The sequence below is a fragment of the Daktulosphaira vitifoliae genome, unplaced genomic scaffold (assembly GCF_025091365.1).
Source record: "Daktulosphaira vitifoliae isolate Bord-2020 unplaced genomic scaffold, ASM2509136v1 Scaffold_1, whole genome shotgun sequence".
In the NCBI taxonomy this organism is placed as follows: domain Eukaryota; kingdom Metazoa; phylum Arthropoda; class Insecta; order Hemiptera; family Phylloxeridae; genus Daktulosphaira; species Daktulosphaira vitifoliae.
Window position 1 is genome coordinate 57,419,706 of NW_026099572.1, and position 19,780 is coordinate 57,439,485.

Sequence of the window (19,780 nt, forward strand, 5' to 3'; positions counted from 1 at the left end):
TTCACGGTCCTATAATTTCAACACCAGCACGCCCACGGAGAAAAAATGAATGCCATCAACTTCAGTTTACATAAACTTGTGTTTATTATTGAGTTATGTTCAACGTGTGGGCGTTTTTTACGTTTTTATTGTTATCATAATCACTGTACGTATTAAATAACGTTATTATTTAAATCGAGTATCATGCAAATTGTTTAACGGTTTATTTGACTTTTCTTGTTCTATTGAGGATATTGTATAATTTTTTTAATGAAATTTTTAACATCGAAAATCTTTTTAAAACGTACAATAAATCGAAATGTGTCTGAAAATGAAACAGTAAATGTGAATTTTATAATGTTCTTGATTTTTTAGAATTAACAAACATATTTTAATAGTGAAACTAGTATTTAAAGCTTCGGTATAAGTAGAAAAATAATTGCTCTTGAAATTGGACGACCAAAAACAAAGCTCAGTTTCTTTAAGACCTATTACTTATAACAATCCATATAAGATTTAGAAAAATCATTGGAAATATGTGCTTCGTCAGTGTTAAAAGAAGATTAGAGAAAGAAAAAACACAAAGAGGCTGCCGATACTGAGTAAGATATTTATAGTATAATGATGTTAATGAATAATGACTAGAGAAAAGGGAAACAGGAAACTAATGATTGGATGTCGCTGGTGGTTTAGAATTCATTTAAACGAAAGTGATTTGTATTTGCAATTGGTGTAAATTATGTTTTTTTAATTCTGTAGAACTATGATAAATGATAATTTTCACCTTTTAAACTGTTATCGAATAAAAACGACAATAAGTCGTCTACCTTTTAACGTTTACTTGGTGTACAATATTGTATCGTTTTCACCTGCATTCCTTGATTATGCAAAACGCTATCCGGTTATATTTTTGTCAGGATTCACCTTAAAAAATACCTTTTCCTTCTAGCTGAAGACCTATAGATGTCATTCTGCTTTATGTTTCTGCACAAAACTTGATCTTTATTTCATAATTGATATCCATTGAAATAATACCATTATAACATTTCTCCGTCGTTTCTTTAAATGCATAAGGGGAATTCTAACGTTAGACACCTGGAAATTCGGTACTATACAACCGGTAGTGAAACATAAACTGTTAAGACGGTATTATTATTTTTTTATAGTTATGTATCCATATACAATGAAATCGTATGTTCTATCTGAATAATATATTTTTTATTGTGAAATATTTAAAGATTAACATATATTTTTTTTTCTTAAATGCTAGTAAAAATATCTCCACTATTTGAATGCATCAAATAGTGGAGACAATTTTAACTTTATATCAGGATATAAAGATAAAGATCTAATTGACATTGACATACAATCTATAGCACAGCAATTTATTTTTTAAATTTCACAATTCTTATAGGCAAGTGATTAATTGTCATTAGTTAAGTCATATTATAGTAGACACCAGCAAGACAAATAATATAAAGATTAAATGCGTTGAATCTTGACATTATTAAGCAATTCGTGGCTCTAGATAATAATTGATAAAAAAAAAATTTTACTGAAAATACTGCCTTAATCCAGATCTGTTGTCAATTATAAATTTAATTAATTTGTTATGATCGCATTTCTCATGTTCTATACTAATAGAAATCTTAACTGCCAATTTGTTTATGGTATGGTAAGATACATGTGAATATTTACTAACGTTTATATACATGCAAACTACGATCGAATATAATGTTTGTGACATGGGGATATTTTGCTAATAAATTTATAGAAAAGTCTTATGCATATGTTTTTTTTTGCACGTATAGTTAATTTTTATTAGCCAAGATTGAATAGATGAAAAAAAATTCCAAACCAATATTGACCTTCGCAATGTTTATGGTTTTATTGTAATCGACAAAGATTATTTGGCTATAAATTACATGGTTGGTTAATTGTATAGGGTGTTGAGTAAGCAAGGAAACGGTTTCTATTGTTCTCATTGTTTGTGACAATTAACCTGTTTCCTTACTTACTGAACATTCTGTATATTTTATAACGCACAATATGAGATGATGATGATGAACAGGAATGTGCATGGTAATAAAACGTACATGGATCTGTTTGTTCACTGAAGTTCAGACGGTTTGTTGACATTCGTACAAAGTACACATTGCATAAGAACAAAGTGACCGCGTTTCGTTTTCGTGTACTACTCTTAACGCGTATATGACTTACCGCATTGTCGTTTGTTCGGTGTCAAATTATATAAAGCCGAGTCATCAGATACCATCAGTATAGATAAGCAGCCGTATAGATTATATCGTAAATGTTTTTTTTTCAGGACAATAGCGTACGATGATGTACAAAAAGGAAAAAATAATGAATACGGATTAGAGACTGAGTCAAAAGATCAAATCGGAACCAAATCAGAAATGTTTCATTTATTATAATATGTAAATAACGACATAGGATCAAATGACATAAACAAAATAAATCCAATGAAGTATACAACGATACGATCCAGATCTATTCAGTTTCCATCTAGTCGCTTCATATTCACAGCGACCTATATCATCACCTTAAACAAGTAAAAAAAGTGTTTTACATGGAATTATTTTGGTTTAGATATACCATTAGATACTTCAATTTCATGTCAGACAAACATAGGTTTTTGTTGATTTTCAAGCGTATCTAAAGAGGAAATAATTGCTTTTATTGATTTTTACGCTTGCCCTCAGATCATTTTTCGTCTTCATCATTTATTATTAATTGCTCGCCCTCATATTTTGGGAGTATTCGCTTTAAAAACGGTCTACAAAACAGTAAATACCTCCCCTTTAAATGAAAACTATTGTTCTCCTATTAGTTATTTGGCAATTAAAAAGTTGCCTTTATTGAAAATTCAATTTCAGTACTTACTAGTACTCTTTACGTAGTTTGAAATACAATATTTTTGAATTGTAATTACCCTACAAATCTATGAGTAACTTTTTCATTTCCGGATATTCTCACTCTTTTAAGTAAATATGAAATTTCTTTCTCATTTTTGTTACTATGTATTCGTGGTGTGATGTGTATAACTCACTAGTTTTTGTTTTGCAAACTTACAAAATCATTAAAATACTTGCATAGAATTTAAGTAAAATTACAGGAAACAAGCGTAAGACCGCCACTGAAAACGGTTTTCTAATTCACACGTTTCCTGTCGGACCGAATTCCTGAAATGCTTTTCCCATCGTCGTTCCCGCCAACGTCCTCGAACGTCCTCGTACTATTGTCTTATTACATTGTGCCGGCGTGCGTATTCGTTAAAAAAAAAAAAAACAACGAAAAATAAATATATACAAACCGCTGAGCGACCTTCGTACATTTACATTATTACTTTACAACGCCATTATATTCGGTAACCACTGTTCTTACCCTCTACGTTGTGCATATTAGTTTAATAATTTTTATAGTCCGGGGCTAGGCTACACTTCATATTATTATTAACATGACTGATGAAGCCGGTCGTCACTTCCTGTGATCCGTTGTCTGGGGTTAAAAAAAAACACGAAACCTTGAATTATAAGAAACATCGGTCAATTTATTCACAACGTTGAATTAAGTTTCGAGCGCATACAGAAAAAAGCTGCCAAAATAAAAATATATTAAATATTAATAAAAATAGCATTTGATGCGATTAAAAAAAAAATGAATAATTTTTATAATAAAATATAAGCAAAGTACATTTAACAAATAATCACTAAAGAATGTTGAATAGCCAAAACCGTTTACAAAAATAAATGAATTTTGTTTAATTATTTGCATATTTTCGATATAAATTAATGTTATTCGATTATTCTTCTTTTCTAATTATATATTCTTATTCGATTGTACTATACTCTTGTGGCTAAGCCCTAAGGTTTTCACAGTATTTTGCCAGGTCGAGAGTTCAAGAACGGTCTAGGGTACGGTCTCGTGATAGCAATCCAAGCCATTTTTGTTTTGTATGTTTTAACGTATATTGTTTACAGATCCCGACCGCCCATACGACGGAGTTTTATTTTATTGATAGTACTCAAAGTTACATTATACAGCATAAAATATCAAATCCCATGATGAAAACGGATACTCCTAATTAGTTGCAATATTACAGTATAATAAAAAGAACGAGGCGACCTTGTTTCGAACAGATTTAGTTGATTATCACTAATAAACGTTGTCAAGAGAAACTCCTAAACCCGTGTGGGCGATACGAACGTCGTTCGATGATAAATTCGTCGTTTGATCATGATCCGATAAAGATCTAGTCTATGGAATAGCAATTCCATCGATTTGAAGAGGCCTGGCGGATGTACGACGACAGCCGAAAAATAATACCGCGTTTTTAATGAACAAACAAAATGTTTTTACTTTATATTTCGCCGATACTTTTTAACTGTCGTATTTTTTAGTTCGTAACCCGACAAAATATTGCTACGATTATTTACATGTGGGTGGATAGTTTGAAGATAAAGCGAACAAACTAGTAATAATAATATTAATTACATTTATTTGTTCTCCCCTTCATAAAACGCACCGAATTATATAATATTTAGCCCTTATGCATGTGGTCTAGAATGTAAAACATTATGAGGGTTTTCATGGAAACGCACATACAGAGTGATTCATTTATCACCAACCACTTAATTAATCGAAAAATAAAAATAATATTCAAGTATTTTTGTTTCTTTTGATGTTTTTCTCAATTTATCGACCATAAAAGTATTTCTCGTATACATCCCTTATAATTTATAAGAGTATCAGCTTAATTTTTTTAAATGGCAACACATAATTAACTTACACATTTTATAGATAATGATCTTATTAAGAAAATGACTGCTCGATAACAACTTTTGAACCAGTATTTTAGAGTTTATTAAAATTTTATAACGATGGCTGGAGATTATAGGCGTGTGCTACCATTTTTACCATTAAACATATGTCGGCCTCGATCCTCTCCCGACAAAGTATGGAAATGTTAATAACTTCTGAAAAATTGGTCCAAAAAATGTTATCGACCAGTCTTTTCTTAATTCGATTATTAACTATTAAATAAAATAGTAATTCATGCATAAAGTACATCTTCCCTTATAAAGGATTAATATAAAAAATAGTTTATACATCGAAAAAGAAATAAAAAAAAAAAAATCTCAATATTATTTTTATTTATTGATTAATTAAGCAGTCTATGATAAATGAATCACTCTGTACATTAGATTGATACACTGTCGAATAGGATAGTTGTTTTTTATGAGAACCCAAGTACGTGTAAAACGTTGAAAAATACTCTTCGTCGTGGTATTATATTTACTTTTTGATTTGTGCACGTGGTGCGTCAACTCTTGATGGTTGACCGGAACTACTCGAAATGCCGTTCCCTAGGGTCGGGGAGATAATAGTAACTAGTGATACTAAAACACTAATAATACAAGTACCCAACAGGAGACATGTGTATGTAGAAAAGACACGTTGTAATATAGTGTTATTGTTTTTATATTACTCCACAAACACTTGGGCGACTGCGACCGCTTTGCCCGAGGCAAGGACGCGGATATCGTTATAAAGGACACAACTCCTAAAACCTGTTTCTTACATTTATTATGCTACTTTGTGCATAAACACAACGCTTCTAGTCCCGCCAACTACTGAATACCATCGACTTATAGTGTGAAACATACGCCATTTCTATTGGTGACATCTGTACGTTTGTACGCACCGTGAGGTTCGTGTTAACTCAAAATGGTCAAATCTCGTGGGACCACAGTTGACACAAAATGTCAAGTATGAAAATCAATGATGAATTTTAATTACAAAAATGTTCTTGTCCGAGTTCCACCTGAATAGTTCGGACGTTATAACATTCAAATACATTTTAATTATTGTAATAAGTTATTGATAAATGCTTAGACTAGACGATTTGTGTGTAAAATCCATTTTTTTAAACTCTTAATACACGTGAACGAGCTGTTATGGTCGAATAACAATCAATCCGGTTCGTATAACTCAATTGTGTTATTGTCTGAGCTATTGTCGTCTTATAATTCATTTTTTTTAAGATTATTCGGTCGTTGACTTATTTGTTTATGAACTTAATTACATAATTGAAAGTACATAATGAGAGTTCAAATCTGTCCGGATTCTTTAAGATTAATTAAAACACATTTAAACCATTTTCACACCTATTATTTTATTGTATAATAAAATATATAATAGTATAGTACGGATAACATATAATGTATTGAACAATTATAATATATATGTGCTCAATTGAAAAAAAATATCTGAGAAAATTGTGCACGTTTGCATCGACGATTAACAATGTTAAAATTATTTTCTATAAAACAACATTTTTGTTNATTAAAACACATTTAAACCATTTTCACACCTATTATTTTATTGTATAATAAAATATATAATAGTATAGTACGGATAACATATATTGTATTGAACAATTATAATATATATGTGCTCAATTGAAAAAAAATATCTGAGAAAATTGTGCACGCTTGCATCGACGATTAACAATGTTAAAATTATTTTCTATAAAAAAACATTTTTGTCNTGCATCGACGATTAACAATGTTAAAATTATTTTCTATAAAACAACATTTTTGTTGGTTTAGGTAAATTCATATCCTGTTTATAAAATTACTTATTTAACATAATGTTAATTTACTAAGAAATTTAATGTGATTGAACTCGAGAAATTTTAAAATTTTGATTTTTAAGTCATTTTTTTATCGTGTGTTTATAAATAAGTAAATTTTTTTTTTTTTTTAAGAAATTTGAATCACATAAATCGTACGTTCTAACTTTTTTTATGAACTGGTATTCTTTAGTCTTTTAAATAATTTTATTGAAATTAGACTTAAGTTAGGTCACCTTACACTATAAGTACAAAAATTATACAAATTAAATGGACGCAAGAGAATGCGTCAGCCATTCGACGCAGTTAAAGAAACTGTAATGACCAGTTGTACCAGGTTCACCTTATTAACTGTATTTGATTAGTTTCGATTAGAACACGGTGTGATTCGGTACAATAATTGAACCTTTACCTATTGCCGACCTAAACGATTCAAAGAAATGTTGTAGACAATACAAAAGTAGTGATGAAACATTAAATGACTCGTGTGATGGTTTGATTTTATGTAAATTTGTAGTTGTTTGTTATTTAGAGTAAATTCAAATGAAAAAAATAAAAATAAAAATTTAATAAGAAAATAATTTTTGACTATTTTTATAAAAAATCTCCAACGTGTATGAACGCAATATTTAATATTAGTGGTCACGACATGTGTTACATTAAAATGTACGTGTCTAGTAAATGTTATTACATTTTTTAGTTTTATGTTTCATTTACAACTGAATATTTGTTTATTTAATAATTTAAGTCGTATTGCGTGTTGAAATAATCAATACCTAAATTTTATTGCAATTCACATACTATTCTTAGCCTTAAATCGATGAAAATATTTTTCATCAAATAAAAGTTAAGTACAACATGATGTACATTTTCAATACAACGCAAATATACAAAAAAAGAATATTGCGGATTTTTAAATTTTCGAGCACTTTTTAAAATTAATAAAATATGTATACCAATGTTTGCATGTCAAATATTATTCCAATACTAAACTAGAATTTTGTCCTTTAGGTAAAACAAATTTTATGTGCGCCAAATGTATGCGAGAAATCGACCTACACATCATGTGTTCTACTTATTATCGATAGATAAATAATTAATTTTGTAATGTGGGCACGATTGGATAATAACACGGTTCACATTTTTGCCGTGCGGGTAAATGTATGTTGTTTAGTCGTTATTTGTCCGTATAATATTGAATACACCAAAGAGTTATGTGCTTTTTTAAAATATGAAAAAATAATTCTTTATACTTTGTGACATGTATACGGTCAAGGACGCGGTGAGAAAAGTGCAATAACATTACAAACGACAACAATAACAAACGACACTGGAAAAGAGCGGAGATAAGACGTGTGGCTACAAGTCCGCACAGGTTTCAGGGGACCACGGCGGCGCCTGCAGCAGGGCAACTGCACGCCGTGGCCGACGGAGGTGGGAAACAGCTGCTGCCGCCGTTGATCCTTTCGCACCGGTCGCAACCGCCGCCGCCACTAACGTTGTTCAATCGGTCAGTCGCGTTTCGTCCGTCGTCTTTTCCGCTCGCGCTGTCCAAGTACTCGAATCGTGTAGTTGTCCCGTTGACGACAAAATCGTGTGTTTGGTTTATTTTTTTGATTTTATTGCAATTTGAAATTTTTCTTTAACTTTTCATATCGACATGGGACGCAGCCTGGCACTGTGGACCAAAACTCTGAGTTTTCCATCCCGGAACTCGCCCAACAAGGCGTCTAAGCACAGCATTACTACATCCATTAACACGTCCTCGTGCAACATTTTCGCACCACCCGCCACGCCAATAAAAGACAAGACTCCCATATCTTCACCTGATGTAAGTTCGTTTAAAAATAGCGTTTTTTTTTCTTTCATTACCATAACTTGAAAACTCTAAAAGATCTATTTTCGAAGAACAGTTTGATGAGATTATATAAAGTATTGCATACTTAATTGAAAAAAAAGTGTAGTAAGACTTGAGTGATTTATTGTATTTTCACTATTAGGAACTTTTAAGGAAATTATTTTTCATGTTTCAATTCTTAATAATGTTCACGATACATATTCGTGCGCAACACGTCATTTGGTTTAATATTCATAATATCTATTCTCTCTTTTATGACAACTTTATGACTTCGAATACGACTTACGGGTCATGTTTTTAGCTAATATTAATATAATTATCCGTTCCACTTTTCTCTAGTAGTTTAGAGTAAATTTTCATTTAATTAATAAATCAGTACTCGGCCGAGTATCCATATTTTTAAGTATTTGCTCTTTCAAGTCGAGTATAATTTATTGGATATTGCTTTTTTTATCACAAGCGAGTGCTCAAGTATGCGGCTAAAGATATTACATTAGCTGTATATTTTACAAAATATCACGATATCATTTTATTTACATTCATAACAATAATATACCTAACAGTATTAATAACTCCATTCGTTTTAGACCGATTTTTCGTTGCGCAACGGCGTAAAAGGTATTATGACAGTTGTTGTGAAGAACTTGCCACGAAAGTAACTTTTGTAAATGTCATCGCGATTTTCCCTTTGGTATTTGTGATTTTTTTTTTTTCTAATGAGGTAAAAGTTTGCACATAACATCTCTTCGAGATTTCCGTGTTCACTTTTGTGGCTTACCTTGTAGTTGAAAAACAACAAGAAGTTAAGACCGTTGCAGCTTAGCTTCCAATTAGTTAGCCCATATAACAGTAAAAAAATAATAAAAACATAGTACCGCACCGTGCGAATTGGTCGTTTTAGAAATTACCGACAGTCGCCAATACAGGTTTGTCCACAAAGATCTTAACATATTTATTGACGAAAAAATACAAGTCACGTGGAAGTAGTTGTACACGGCGAGGAATACACATAAACGAATGTATTAATGAGATAAAGGCGTTTTAAACAATTGTATGTAAATGTCACTAGTAAAGTAAAATGTATTTGATCGTTAATGGATTTTATTTCGGAGATTATAATTCAAAACTAAAAAGTAGAACTTTGGAAATATTTTCATTTAATGTTGTGACAGTTTTTGCAAAAAGCGACCCGCCTTTAATCACATTAGCCGAAACGCCGTCACTCCTTTTAGTTAATTGATTTTTATCGATTCGTTTTTTATTTTTTGCACAAAAACGTTTAAACGTAATCTTTCAATTGAACTATTGGCTTGAAATAATAACAAAATAGAATTTGTATTTAATATTGCATTTGTTCGTCTGTAGGACATGTTTCGTGTAGTGACTGTAGTACAATTTTATTTTTCTTGGCAAACCAAATGGGCTTTGGGCAACAGACTAAACAAGTACATGTAACAACCGACTACACAAACGCATCTGACAACAATACGATTGTGTAGCAAATGCTTAATATTATGATCGACGACTAACAAATTACTAAAACTGTTGCTTGAAATAATGTATGATAATAATATATAGTGAAATAACAACAAAAATAAAACACTTCATTTTGAACAACAATGAAACGTGGTGTGCAGCGATTATTGTTAATTCACCTTCGCATTTGCATACAATCGTATTTTGTATATGGTCCGGGCGAATGCGGCCGCTAATGAAATTTTACCGAGAAATAGGGGAAATGGTGGGGGGGGGGCGAAGAAAATCTGTTGCAATTCGCTTGTCACTGATAAAATGAAATTAAACAAATAAAAGCGGGTGCACTGAAGTGACAATTGAGTGTAGAAATTGAATTATTGAAAAATGACTTTCGAGAGCTGTGCGGCGCCCACAAATCTCGTTTATACACTTCTTTACATTTTTTGTTCGCTTATAAATTAAAAATAAACCTGTTAACAATTTTATGGTAGTCGCGCTTTTATTTGAATTTAAAATCAGGCGTTTAAAATTTAAATGTAAAGTTTTTTCTTGCCGGTGTCCACAAATGTAGACACTTTTGGGAGTAAGTAAACGATAGGTTTTTATTTTTATGTGCGAAAAACAAACGTATATTAGAATATGAAGTAATCGTTGGATGACGACGATTAGTAAAATAGAAAAGCCCCGGGACAGTACGATTCGGCGGCGGGTTGCGTCGAGCCAGTTTGCACGAAAACGCTATGTAAATTTGATTCGAGTTGGCGGATCAGGCTGTTTGGCTACAACGGCGGCGTACCAGATGTGTTAATATAAATCATATGTGAAACGAGCAAATGATTTTCACGGTACAAGAGTGCCACGGCTGAGTAAATATATTATAAAAATCCATATACGGTATTGTATCAGACGGCGGGTTCACGTGTATTAAGCTCATTAGGGTTTTATTGTGTGCGTTGTTATCATTGCTGTTGTTGATGTGATATAATCGCACAGCCCTATGGCCAACGGGTGTCGGTGGAAATATGAAAACGCGTAACCGACCGGTTGTCGGGCAGCACAACGTTCGTCTTACGGCGTTACCAAAGTACAATAAATTCAACGATAGTAAACTAACCTTATGCAAGAGGAGCTCGTTAATTCGAAAGTAATTATCCACTCGCACGGTAAACGTTGCCATGCAGAATCGCGCCCAAATCGNACAATAAATTCAACGATAGTAAACTAACCTTATGCAAGAGGAGCTCGTTAATTCGAAAGTAATTATCCACTCGCACGGTAAACTTACGGTAACGTTGCCGCGCAGAATCGCTGTTCACGTTCGTGACGGTTCGTTAGTGAACTGGGCTAATTTTTAGAAGGAGATCCGAAAAGTTACTCACCTATATGTTCTTGGACCGTGTACGGTCCGAGTTAGCAGTTCTAATTTAAACCGGTCAATTTTCAATTGAAATTTCGGGTGGTTTCTAAAACTCATTGCGCAGTCATTTTTAATTAATTAGTTATTTTTTTTTAGTGCGAGAGATTACAGTTTCGTCACATTACAAATATAAGTAATTATCTATTAAAATATGTGTTAAGTTTATTTCCGCGTTGAACCCTATGAAAATCGATCTACTTCCTCTCGCGCGGCTTCCATTCGATTGAGCCTCTCAACTGTCATAACACATAACTTATTGCGACGGACTCGACCCATCAGACAATTGCCGTAAATGGCGTTGGATACGATTTCTACATCATCAGTAGTTAATACTATTAATTATCATCTATTAAGATTCGAGTTAACTGCTAAGTGATTAAAAAAAAAACGAATTAATTCTTCTCCATATCGTTTATTGGCGACTCCCATCGACTCGCACACCGTTATCGTGTGCGTTGCATCACGAGTGGTTTTTTTTATTCGCATCGGTCTTAATCTTACCATTTGTTATCATTCTTATGAACCCTTCGTAACAACAAAGCTGCCGAACGTGGTCTCGACCGCGTGTGCAGTGGAGGATTCACTTAATCGCTGTTCGAAAGCATCTGTCGCACGTCTTATGTGAAGTGTAAAAAATAAATACTAACCCGAATGGAATGTACCCAAAACGGACGTACGCATCTGCCGGACTAAATAAATTCATATCGTTGGCATTATTGTGGTAGTTGTGTAAAATAGTATGTGACTGGAAATATGTTATCGGGAGGTCAGACAATTTTTTGTTAAGCGTTTTTGGTCGAAAATATAATTTATGTACGCGCGCAACGCGTTCAATGGGACGAATTCGATACGTAAAGAAAACGTACAATAATAATAAGTACATACATATGCATCTTAGTGATGCTGTCAAAATAACACGGTCTGCGTGGTTGACTAATGATCTTTGATATTATTCTATTGTGGAGTTACAAGTTAACGATGTGTATATGTTAATACATTATGTTTTTATACAAAGCCAGTAAAAGATAGAAATAAGAAAATGATACGCTAATTATTGTTATCCGGCAATCTAATGACAAAAACATTGTGGACAATATACCCCCATGACGTATCCTCGACTCGAGTTCCGACGTGGTTCTACTGATGAATCCAAGTTGTTTGGTTTTACGGGTGCCACGTTAAAATATGATAAAGTCGATATGACTAACGTCTGGAGTTGACGAATAAGCTCAAAAATAGGCAATCGCGTAGCTAGTCTCATTTTGTAATATCACGACTTACACATGTAAAAAATAATTAAACGGAACCTACACTGAGAGTTTTTTTTTTAACTCTCTCAATTTGAACGATATGTATCTACGCCGCAAGACCGCAGCTGCTGTCGCCTCATACGAAGAGCAGGTGTGCTTCGATGACCGTAACATTTATAGGAGGTCTCCCTAAGCTTCACCATGCGTATATCCTTTTCGAAATACTCCTTGCTGGACGTCAACGACACATAACGATCGAAGGAATCACACCTGGTTTAGTTGGGTTTCTCTGGCGTGCTCAACCTTGCTTGACGCGCACACGGATCCAGTAAAATGATTTTTACGTGTAAGCCAATGTTAACTTACAGCCGTTGCATCATATCGATTATCCCTTATGAAGTTTCTATGCAAGTCAATGAAACACGTTATTACTGCAATGAGAATGTGTTTTATTGTGCATTTGATCATCTGCCACGTAGAAAAAACTCAAAATAACAGGGTTGAATCTACAACTTATTCTCTTGGACACTATAATTTCAAATCATTGTTTATCAAAATTTATTAAAGAAATTTGGAGATTGTATAAATATTGAATTAATCAATTTCAAGAATACACAAATGCTTATACCGCGATAAAAAAGCTGGAGAAGTCAAATATCAGTACATTATTATATGTTGCACGTTTTGATTTACAGAAATAATGTCCGAGAATAAAAAAATGTCGGTGACTTTTCAAACAAAATAGGAGGATTGGATTACTAAAAAAAAAAAAAGAGTGAACATAACTGAGTAATTTAGACGGGTTTAAAGTGAAGTTAATTCGCTGATGGGTGTAATCTAATAAGTGATATGACTTTTTACTACACCAGTTACTTAGAGATTGAGCTATACCGATCTATAGAGACTGACATCGTGAGAACGTTATTGTTGCTACCGAGATCGGTCGGGTGTACACACTGTCCGCTCAACGATAAACATGGGAAATCCTTTCAAGCTGAGTTTAATCGATTCTTGCGGTTTTACTTTTTTCCGTAGTCATTTCTCATATATGTATATCTTGTCATGTATATTGTTTTAACGGCTACTGAATAACAAATGGAGTGGAAAGGATCATCCGATTTCGACACGATTTGGAACTTAGTACTTGTTTCGAATTTATGTTGTTGTGTATGTATATATACTCTTAAAGGCATTCGACGTGTCTAATAAAAGAATTTTCGTGTCAGAGGGCATTTTGTACTTGGGTCGCCAACACATATGTTTGATGTTAGCAGTTCCGTACGATATCCCACTGCGAAGGGAACAAATATCGTTTTCGGTTCGGTGCAGTTATTACATTCTACAAACATATGGTGAACTCATCATAGGCGACCCCATTGTGTGTACGAAGCACACATGTTCTGTAAATAATGTAACACGTTCTATTGTCTATCGGCTGGGCACGTCCTTCCATGTCTTAAATACGAAAGAAAGCAAAAATAATTCTGATTGTCACAGTTTTTTTTTTAGAAACGTCTCTCAGTGACGACCGCAGGCCCATTTTGGGTATTGCAAAAATCCGTCAATCGGTTTTGCCCATCTGTTGCCGTGTTAACTATAATGCTTAATCAGAATAGAATTAATATTAAATGTGTACTCATTCCTTTAGGGATGCATTTTGTGACCGCCTATATTAGTTATTCCCAGGCACCTATAAATAATTTAGCAATTATGAACGATTAAAATTATTTTAGACCTATGTTGACTCTTAATTATTTTGTAGGCATCTGACAATGAAAAGGAAAAAGATATTATGGCTTCTACCGTGTATTGTATACACCACAAGGAAGGATGCAAATGGTCCGATCAACTTAAACGTTTAAAGGTAAGATACTTTTTTAGAAATGATTTTATGAAAAACTAGATACTAACATTTTGTTACACTAGGGTCATTTACAAACTTGTAAGTTTGATGCGATTCCTTGTACGAATCACTGTGGTGCTCAAATTGCTCGTATATTGATGGACGACCACGTGAGGTACACGTGCATTGATCGTCTAATCAAATGTGACTATTGCAATGGAGAAATGAAAGGCGAAGTGGCTGGTGAAGAGCATAGCCGAACGTGCCCCGTAGAGCCAATCCATTGTGAAGCCAAGTGTGGAGTTAAGATTCCTAGGAGAATGTTGGCTAAGCATAAGGTAATTTGTTTTATGAATTAATTGTTAATATACAATGTGTTTAGTTAATAAGGAAATAGATCAATACAAACGAGAACAATAGAAAAACCATTTCTTTGCTTACTGAACGCCCTGCATAACTATAAATGTTAGTAAAATAACTTTAAATAGTCTAATTTAACATGGTAAATTTAGGTGACTGAATGTTCAAAAAGACTGCTGCCTTGTCGTCATTGTGGGCGACAGTTTGTGGCTGATACGATGAATTCACATTTAACGTCATGCCCGCGATTCCCTGTTTCGTGCCCTAACAGATGTGAGATTGTAACAGTAGCCCGTGAAGATCTTGAACACCATATTAAGCTTACTTGTAACTCAATGTTGCAATCTTGTGTTTTCAAAGATGTAGGGTGTCGTTTTAAGGTAATTAGATAAATTTTTTTGTAATTATAAAAATATTAAACAACTTTTCAATTGATTATTAGGCTTCTAAGGGAAAACCTATGGATGCTCATATGGATGAAGCTAATCAACAACACATGGTATTAATGTGTTCGATGGTAGCTAAGCAACAACAACAGATTGTGTCCATGAAAAAAGTCATTAACAATTTGGCCGTCAACCAATCAGGCAAGTATTCATGAAATTAAAGAACGAATTAGACAATTCGTATGTTTTAAACGAGCTATTTTATCATAATTTTTGTTTAATAAAGGCACATTAATCTGGAAAATCGGGGATGTACTCGAGAAAATTGAAGAAGGTCAACATAAGTTGTGTGGTGATGGCATTGAATTGATTAGTTCTCCATTTTATACCAGTCAGTTTGGATATAAGTTGCAAGCATCTGTATTTTTGAATGGTAATGGTTCTGGTGAAAACACTCATGTATCAGTCTATATAAAAATATTACCAGGAGAATTTGATGCCCTATTAAAATGGCCTTTTTCACATTCCGTTGCATTTACATTGTTTGATCAAAGTGAAAAGGTATTAAAATTTTATTAATATTATGAATTAATTAATAGGATGTCTTAGGATACAATGAAAAAAAAAAGCTTTCATTGTAATAGTTTGTTGAAAATGTTATACATACAAATTAACAAACATCACTTTTAGTCATGAGTTCATAATATTCTATGAGATTCTAAAATGTTTAATTTTTGTTTTTTAAATACCTTTTTAATAACTTTTTTTTTTACGTCTAATCTTAAAATAAGGAACAGTAATACGAGTGAAATACGATAAAATGTCAACTATTGGAAGAATATAAATTATTTGACTTATTCATTCTGCTTATTTTTTTTTATACAGAATATAAAAAATATAAGTAATTTAAATTTTTTGTAACAAAAAACAAAACATTTTTAGTTGATATTAAATTAAAAAATATATACATATGATTGATGTACACATTGATTATCGATTTATAAGTTAAAGAATAATGTTTTTAATTCATATGAATTTTTTTATAGCCATGCAACATTGTTGAAAGTTTTGTACCAGATCCGTCATGGGAAAATTTTCAACGACCAAGTACACAACCAGATTGTCTTGGATTTGGATTCCCAAAATTTGTTTCACATGACACTTTACTGAAAAAAAGACAGTTCATTAAAGATAATGTATTATTTCTTCGCATCAAAGTTGACCCTAGCAAAATAATTGCTGTTTAAATTGATTCTTTTTACAGTCAAATATTCAATTATTATGTTATTAACACTATATTTTATGTATATTTTTATTTTGATCTCATTCTGTTTAAAGCCACAGTATGTGTAAAGGCTATATTACTTTTATTTTGACAATGTACAAACTATTTGACTGTTTATGTTGATTCTTTTTGTATAAATTTAATTGAAGTTTATATTTATTTTCTTAATTTTCTTTATCTTTTTGAAGTACTATTAGTTATATTTTATTTCTTTTCTTTTCTATATATTAGTATATTTCATAAATTTTTTTCAATGTTGTACCAAAACAGTGAAATAAGCTTAAAAGCATTTTAATTAATACAAGTTATATAATACACTTAAATTTTTTGTTGTTCACAATATAGTATAATTATATAAATATAAATATATATGTATTTATATATATTTTTTATATAGTATTATTCATGAAAAATATTATTAGCTCAAGAAGTTAAAATTANGTTTTTTGTACTTAAAACTGCCATAACTTTTTCAAAAATGAACAAATAAAAATAATATTTTTTTGTATTGAAACCTTAGATATTTCCCTTTCATTTGATATAATTTTTTTTGAAAATCTAACACTTATTCTGCTCACTGAGGGAATTTAAAATAGTAATTTTTTTACAAAAAATAACTTTTTCAACTTGATTTTTGATAATGTTCCGGAAATACTGCGTCCTTTAAACATATATAAAATTAAAGCTTATTTTATGTACTACAAAATGAAAAAAAAAAATTTTTATACGCAAATGGCTACCATATTCAAAAATATGCTATTTTTGTATGAAAATTATGGGTTTTGTATTTTATTTTAATAGAAGTTGATGTTGCTTTTGCAATTATCCAACAATTTTTTAAAATTAATCACTATCTACAGATTTGCATCGAAGCGTTTCTTATGATAGTGATTTTAATCACTGTCAGATTAAATCTAGACTGAACCCAACTATGCAATGTCTCCACTATGCCGCGACCCCACTGTGCTACCGTTTTTTTTTTTATATAGTATTATTCATGAAAAATATTATTAGCTCAAGAAGTTAAAATTAATGTCAACTTATCTTATACTTACATTAAGCAAAAAGATTTTTTAGTAACTGAAATACTTGATATGAATTGTTCCTATCACCATTTAAATGTAACATGTCAATCCAAATATTGTCATTAGTTCTTAAAACTAGAGTAGCTTCAAATAAAATTTTTTTATTATCTTTATGAGGTTCTGAGGATTGATTAAATTCTGACTCATTATACATATTGTTTTCCTTTTTTTGTCTTTTGTCTGTTAACCTCTGTTCCATTCGTCTTTTTCGTCTTTGATGATGCCATGTATTTTCGAATGCTTTAATATCAGCTTGGTATAAAATATCTTTATTTTTCAATAATTTATAAGGAGAAACAATCAACTATAACTCAAAATATTAATAAAAATAATTTTTCATTTATTTAATAAATATAATTACCTTTAAATTTGAAAATAGTTCATTTAATTTATAAATGGCACTATCAGTATTATATGTACTTGAAAGAGAAAATGACAGGGGTGGTTTTAATGAATTTTTTTGAAACTCTATGTTAGGCATAAAATTGATTAATTTGATATCTGAATGGAATGTCCAAGCAAGTCCCCAACGTGCAGTTTGGCCTTGAAAAAAAGTAGCTTTGGCAATACTATTGGCTCCAATGTTGACTAGTTCTTTTTTCAAAGGACTTAATGATGACTTATAGCCAACCATGGTAGTATAAATACTAAAAAAATACATAATCATTGAATTATGAATAATAATTACAAATTTTAAATGCAGTAATAAATAAAAAATTTTAGTCCCAGATTAATAAGAAATATATTACATATATTTCTTGATTTAATAATTTAATAATTATTAGTTCTATTTCCAAGACAAGTGCTAAAAATTACAATGCCTTGTGCGAAACAATTTTGTGGTGCCCTTAATATTTTTTTTTTATAAAGAATGAATAATTTTAGATCTTCTACATTGTGTAGGGTTTGTTAAAGCTTGGGGTTTATCTCTTACACCTCTAGCCACAGATGCAATTAGAACGAAAATTTGAGAAAGGCTTCCTTTGATGGTGATGGCCTAATCTACAATCAACCAACCCATGATGATTCTGCAATACCATCACTAAATCTACCCTTAGTTGCAATAATAAAGTGAGATAAATTGTACTGGTTTATTAACTAAAAGTTAATGTCTACCGTATTTGAGCTGTTTAGTTCTTAAGAAGTATTAGGTACCTAATAGAATTTTGTAATCTTTCACTCTCAGTAATAATTTTTTTAATAAAGTCAACTTCACCACCAGCTGTATACATTTCACAGGAAGATCCAGTATTATTATCTTCATCATCAGAACATGTTGTTTGTTGACAATGGAATGGAGGATTACACATACAAAAATCATAGTGTTCATTTTCTTTTACTGGTAGAAGTCCATCCCATTCCGATACTTCTAATACTAATCAATTAAAATATTTAATTTGGATAGCTGCAATTATTTATCAAAATAATTTATACCATTGATTTTACATTGAAGATTATTTTTTACCACATTTTTAAGTGCTGTTTCAATTGATTCTTTATTGATATCTGTACCAACCATGGACCAGCCAAACTTTTTGGCTGCTAATAGTGGATAAATACATGATGCACCAGTACCTAAAATAAAATCAAAAAATTAATTGCTAAGAGAAAATCAATTATTTTTACTCACCTATATCTATTCCTTTGGTATTAAATGAATTAGTATTATTCAAGTTTAATAAATCTTCAATCCATAAAAGGTAGTTTAGTCTTAATGGTATTCTTGGTACTAATTTACCAGATGGTAAATCAACATCTAAGCCAAAATCTTTTTTTAACAAAATTATAGTCAAAACACGTAATCCATCAGGATTCTCAAAATCAAAAGTAACTTTTCCATTTAAAGTCTAAAAACGTTTTTAACAAATTTCTTTAAAGTAAGTACAAGTGAAAAAAGTCATAAATACAAACAGTAGTAGCATATTTTCTAAATTCAGGATATTCTTCAGCTAATTCTTTAAAGTTTGGTCTGATTTTGTATAAATTTCTAGGATGCATAAATCTGTGGGGTGGCATTTTATTATATTTATTAACGTTTGAAAATAAGGAAATGATATTTTATATTTAATTAAAGAAAAATTAAAAAAAATACATTGTACTTATTTTTTATTATCAACTCGCGCTACATATTATCAATAATACTCAACTCTTATCAATTGATTAGATTAATTTCAAAGAACATCATT

The 19,780-nt window shown here is 31.4% G+C and overlaps 2 protein-coding genes across 4 annotated transcripts; one reads left to right on the top strand and one right to left on the bottom strand.

The window, feature by feature from the left end:
• Nucleotides 1-2,532: 2,532 nt before the first annotated feature.
• On the top strand, nt 2,533-16,894 carry LOC126895267 (TNF receptor-associated factor 4). Of its 2 annotated transcripts, none has more exons than XM_050666946.1 (7): nt 2,533-2,551; nt 14,398-14,499; nt 14,562-14,816; nt 14,991-15,218; nt 15,281-15,425; nt 15,511-15,785; nt 16,271-16,894. In XM_050666946.1, the coding sequence occupies exons 2-7, from the start codon at nt 14,428-14,430 to the stop codon at nt 16,469-16,471; spliced, it is 1,176 nt and encodes a 391-aa protein (XP_050522903.1). In that variant the 5' UTR covers nt 2,533-2,551; nt 14,398-14,427; the 3' UTR covers nt 16,472-16,894. The 2 variants fall into 2 exon arrangements, with proteins under 2 accessions (XP_050522903.1, XP_050522902.1); XM_050666945.1 differs by lacking the exon at nt 2,533-2,551 and adding an exon at nt 8,077-8,465.
• On the bottom strand, nt 16,064-19,724 carry LOC126895271 (U6 small nuclear RNA (adenine-(43)-N(6))-methyltransferase). 2 transcript variants are annotated; one of them, XM_050666953.1, is made up of 7 exons: nt 19,506-19,724; nt 19,225-19,441; nt 19,029-19,169; nt 18,825-18,969; nt 17,956-18,241; nt 17,565-17,898; nt 16,064-16,390 (listed from the first exon to the last, which is right to left on the bottom strand). In XM_050666953.1, exons 1-6 carry the CDS (start codon nt 19,608-19,610, stop codon nt 17,566-17,568), a joined length of 1,227 nt encoding a protein of 408 aa, XP_050522910.1. In that variant the 5' UTR covers nt 19,611-19,724; the 3' UTR covers nt 16,064-16,390; nt 17,565. The 2 variants fall into 2 exon arrangements, with proteins under 2 accessions (XP_050522910.1, XP_050522909.1); XM_050666952.1 differs by having other exon boundaries at nt 18,750-18,969; nt 19,506-19,722.
• Between the last annotated feature and the right edge of the window lie 56 nt (nt 19,725-19,780).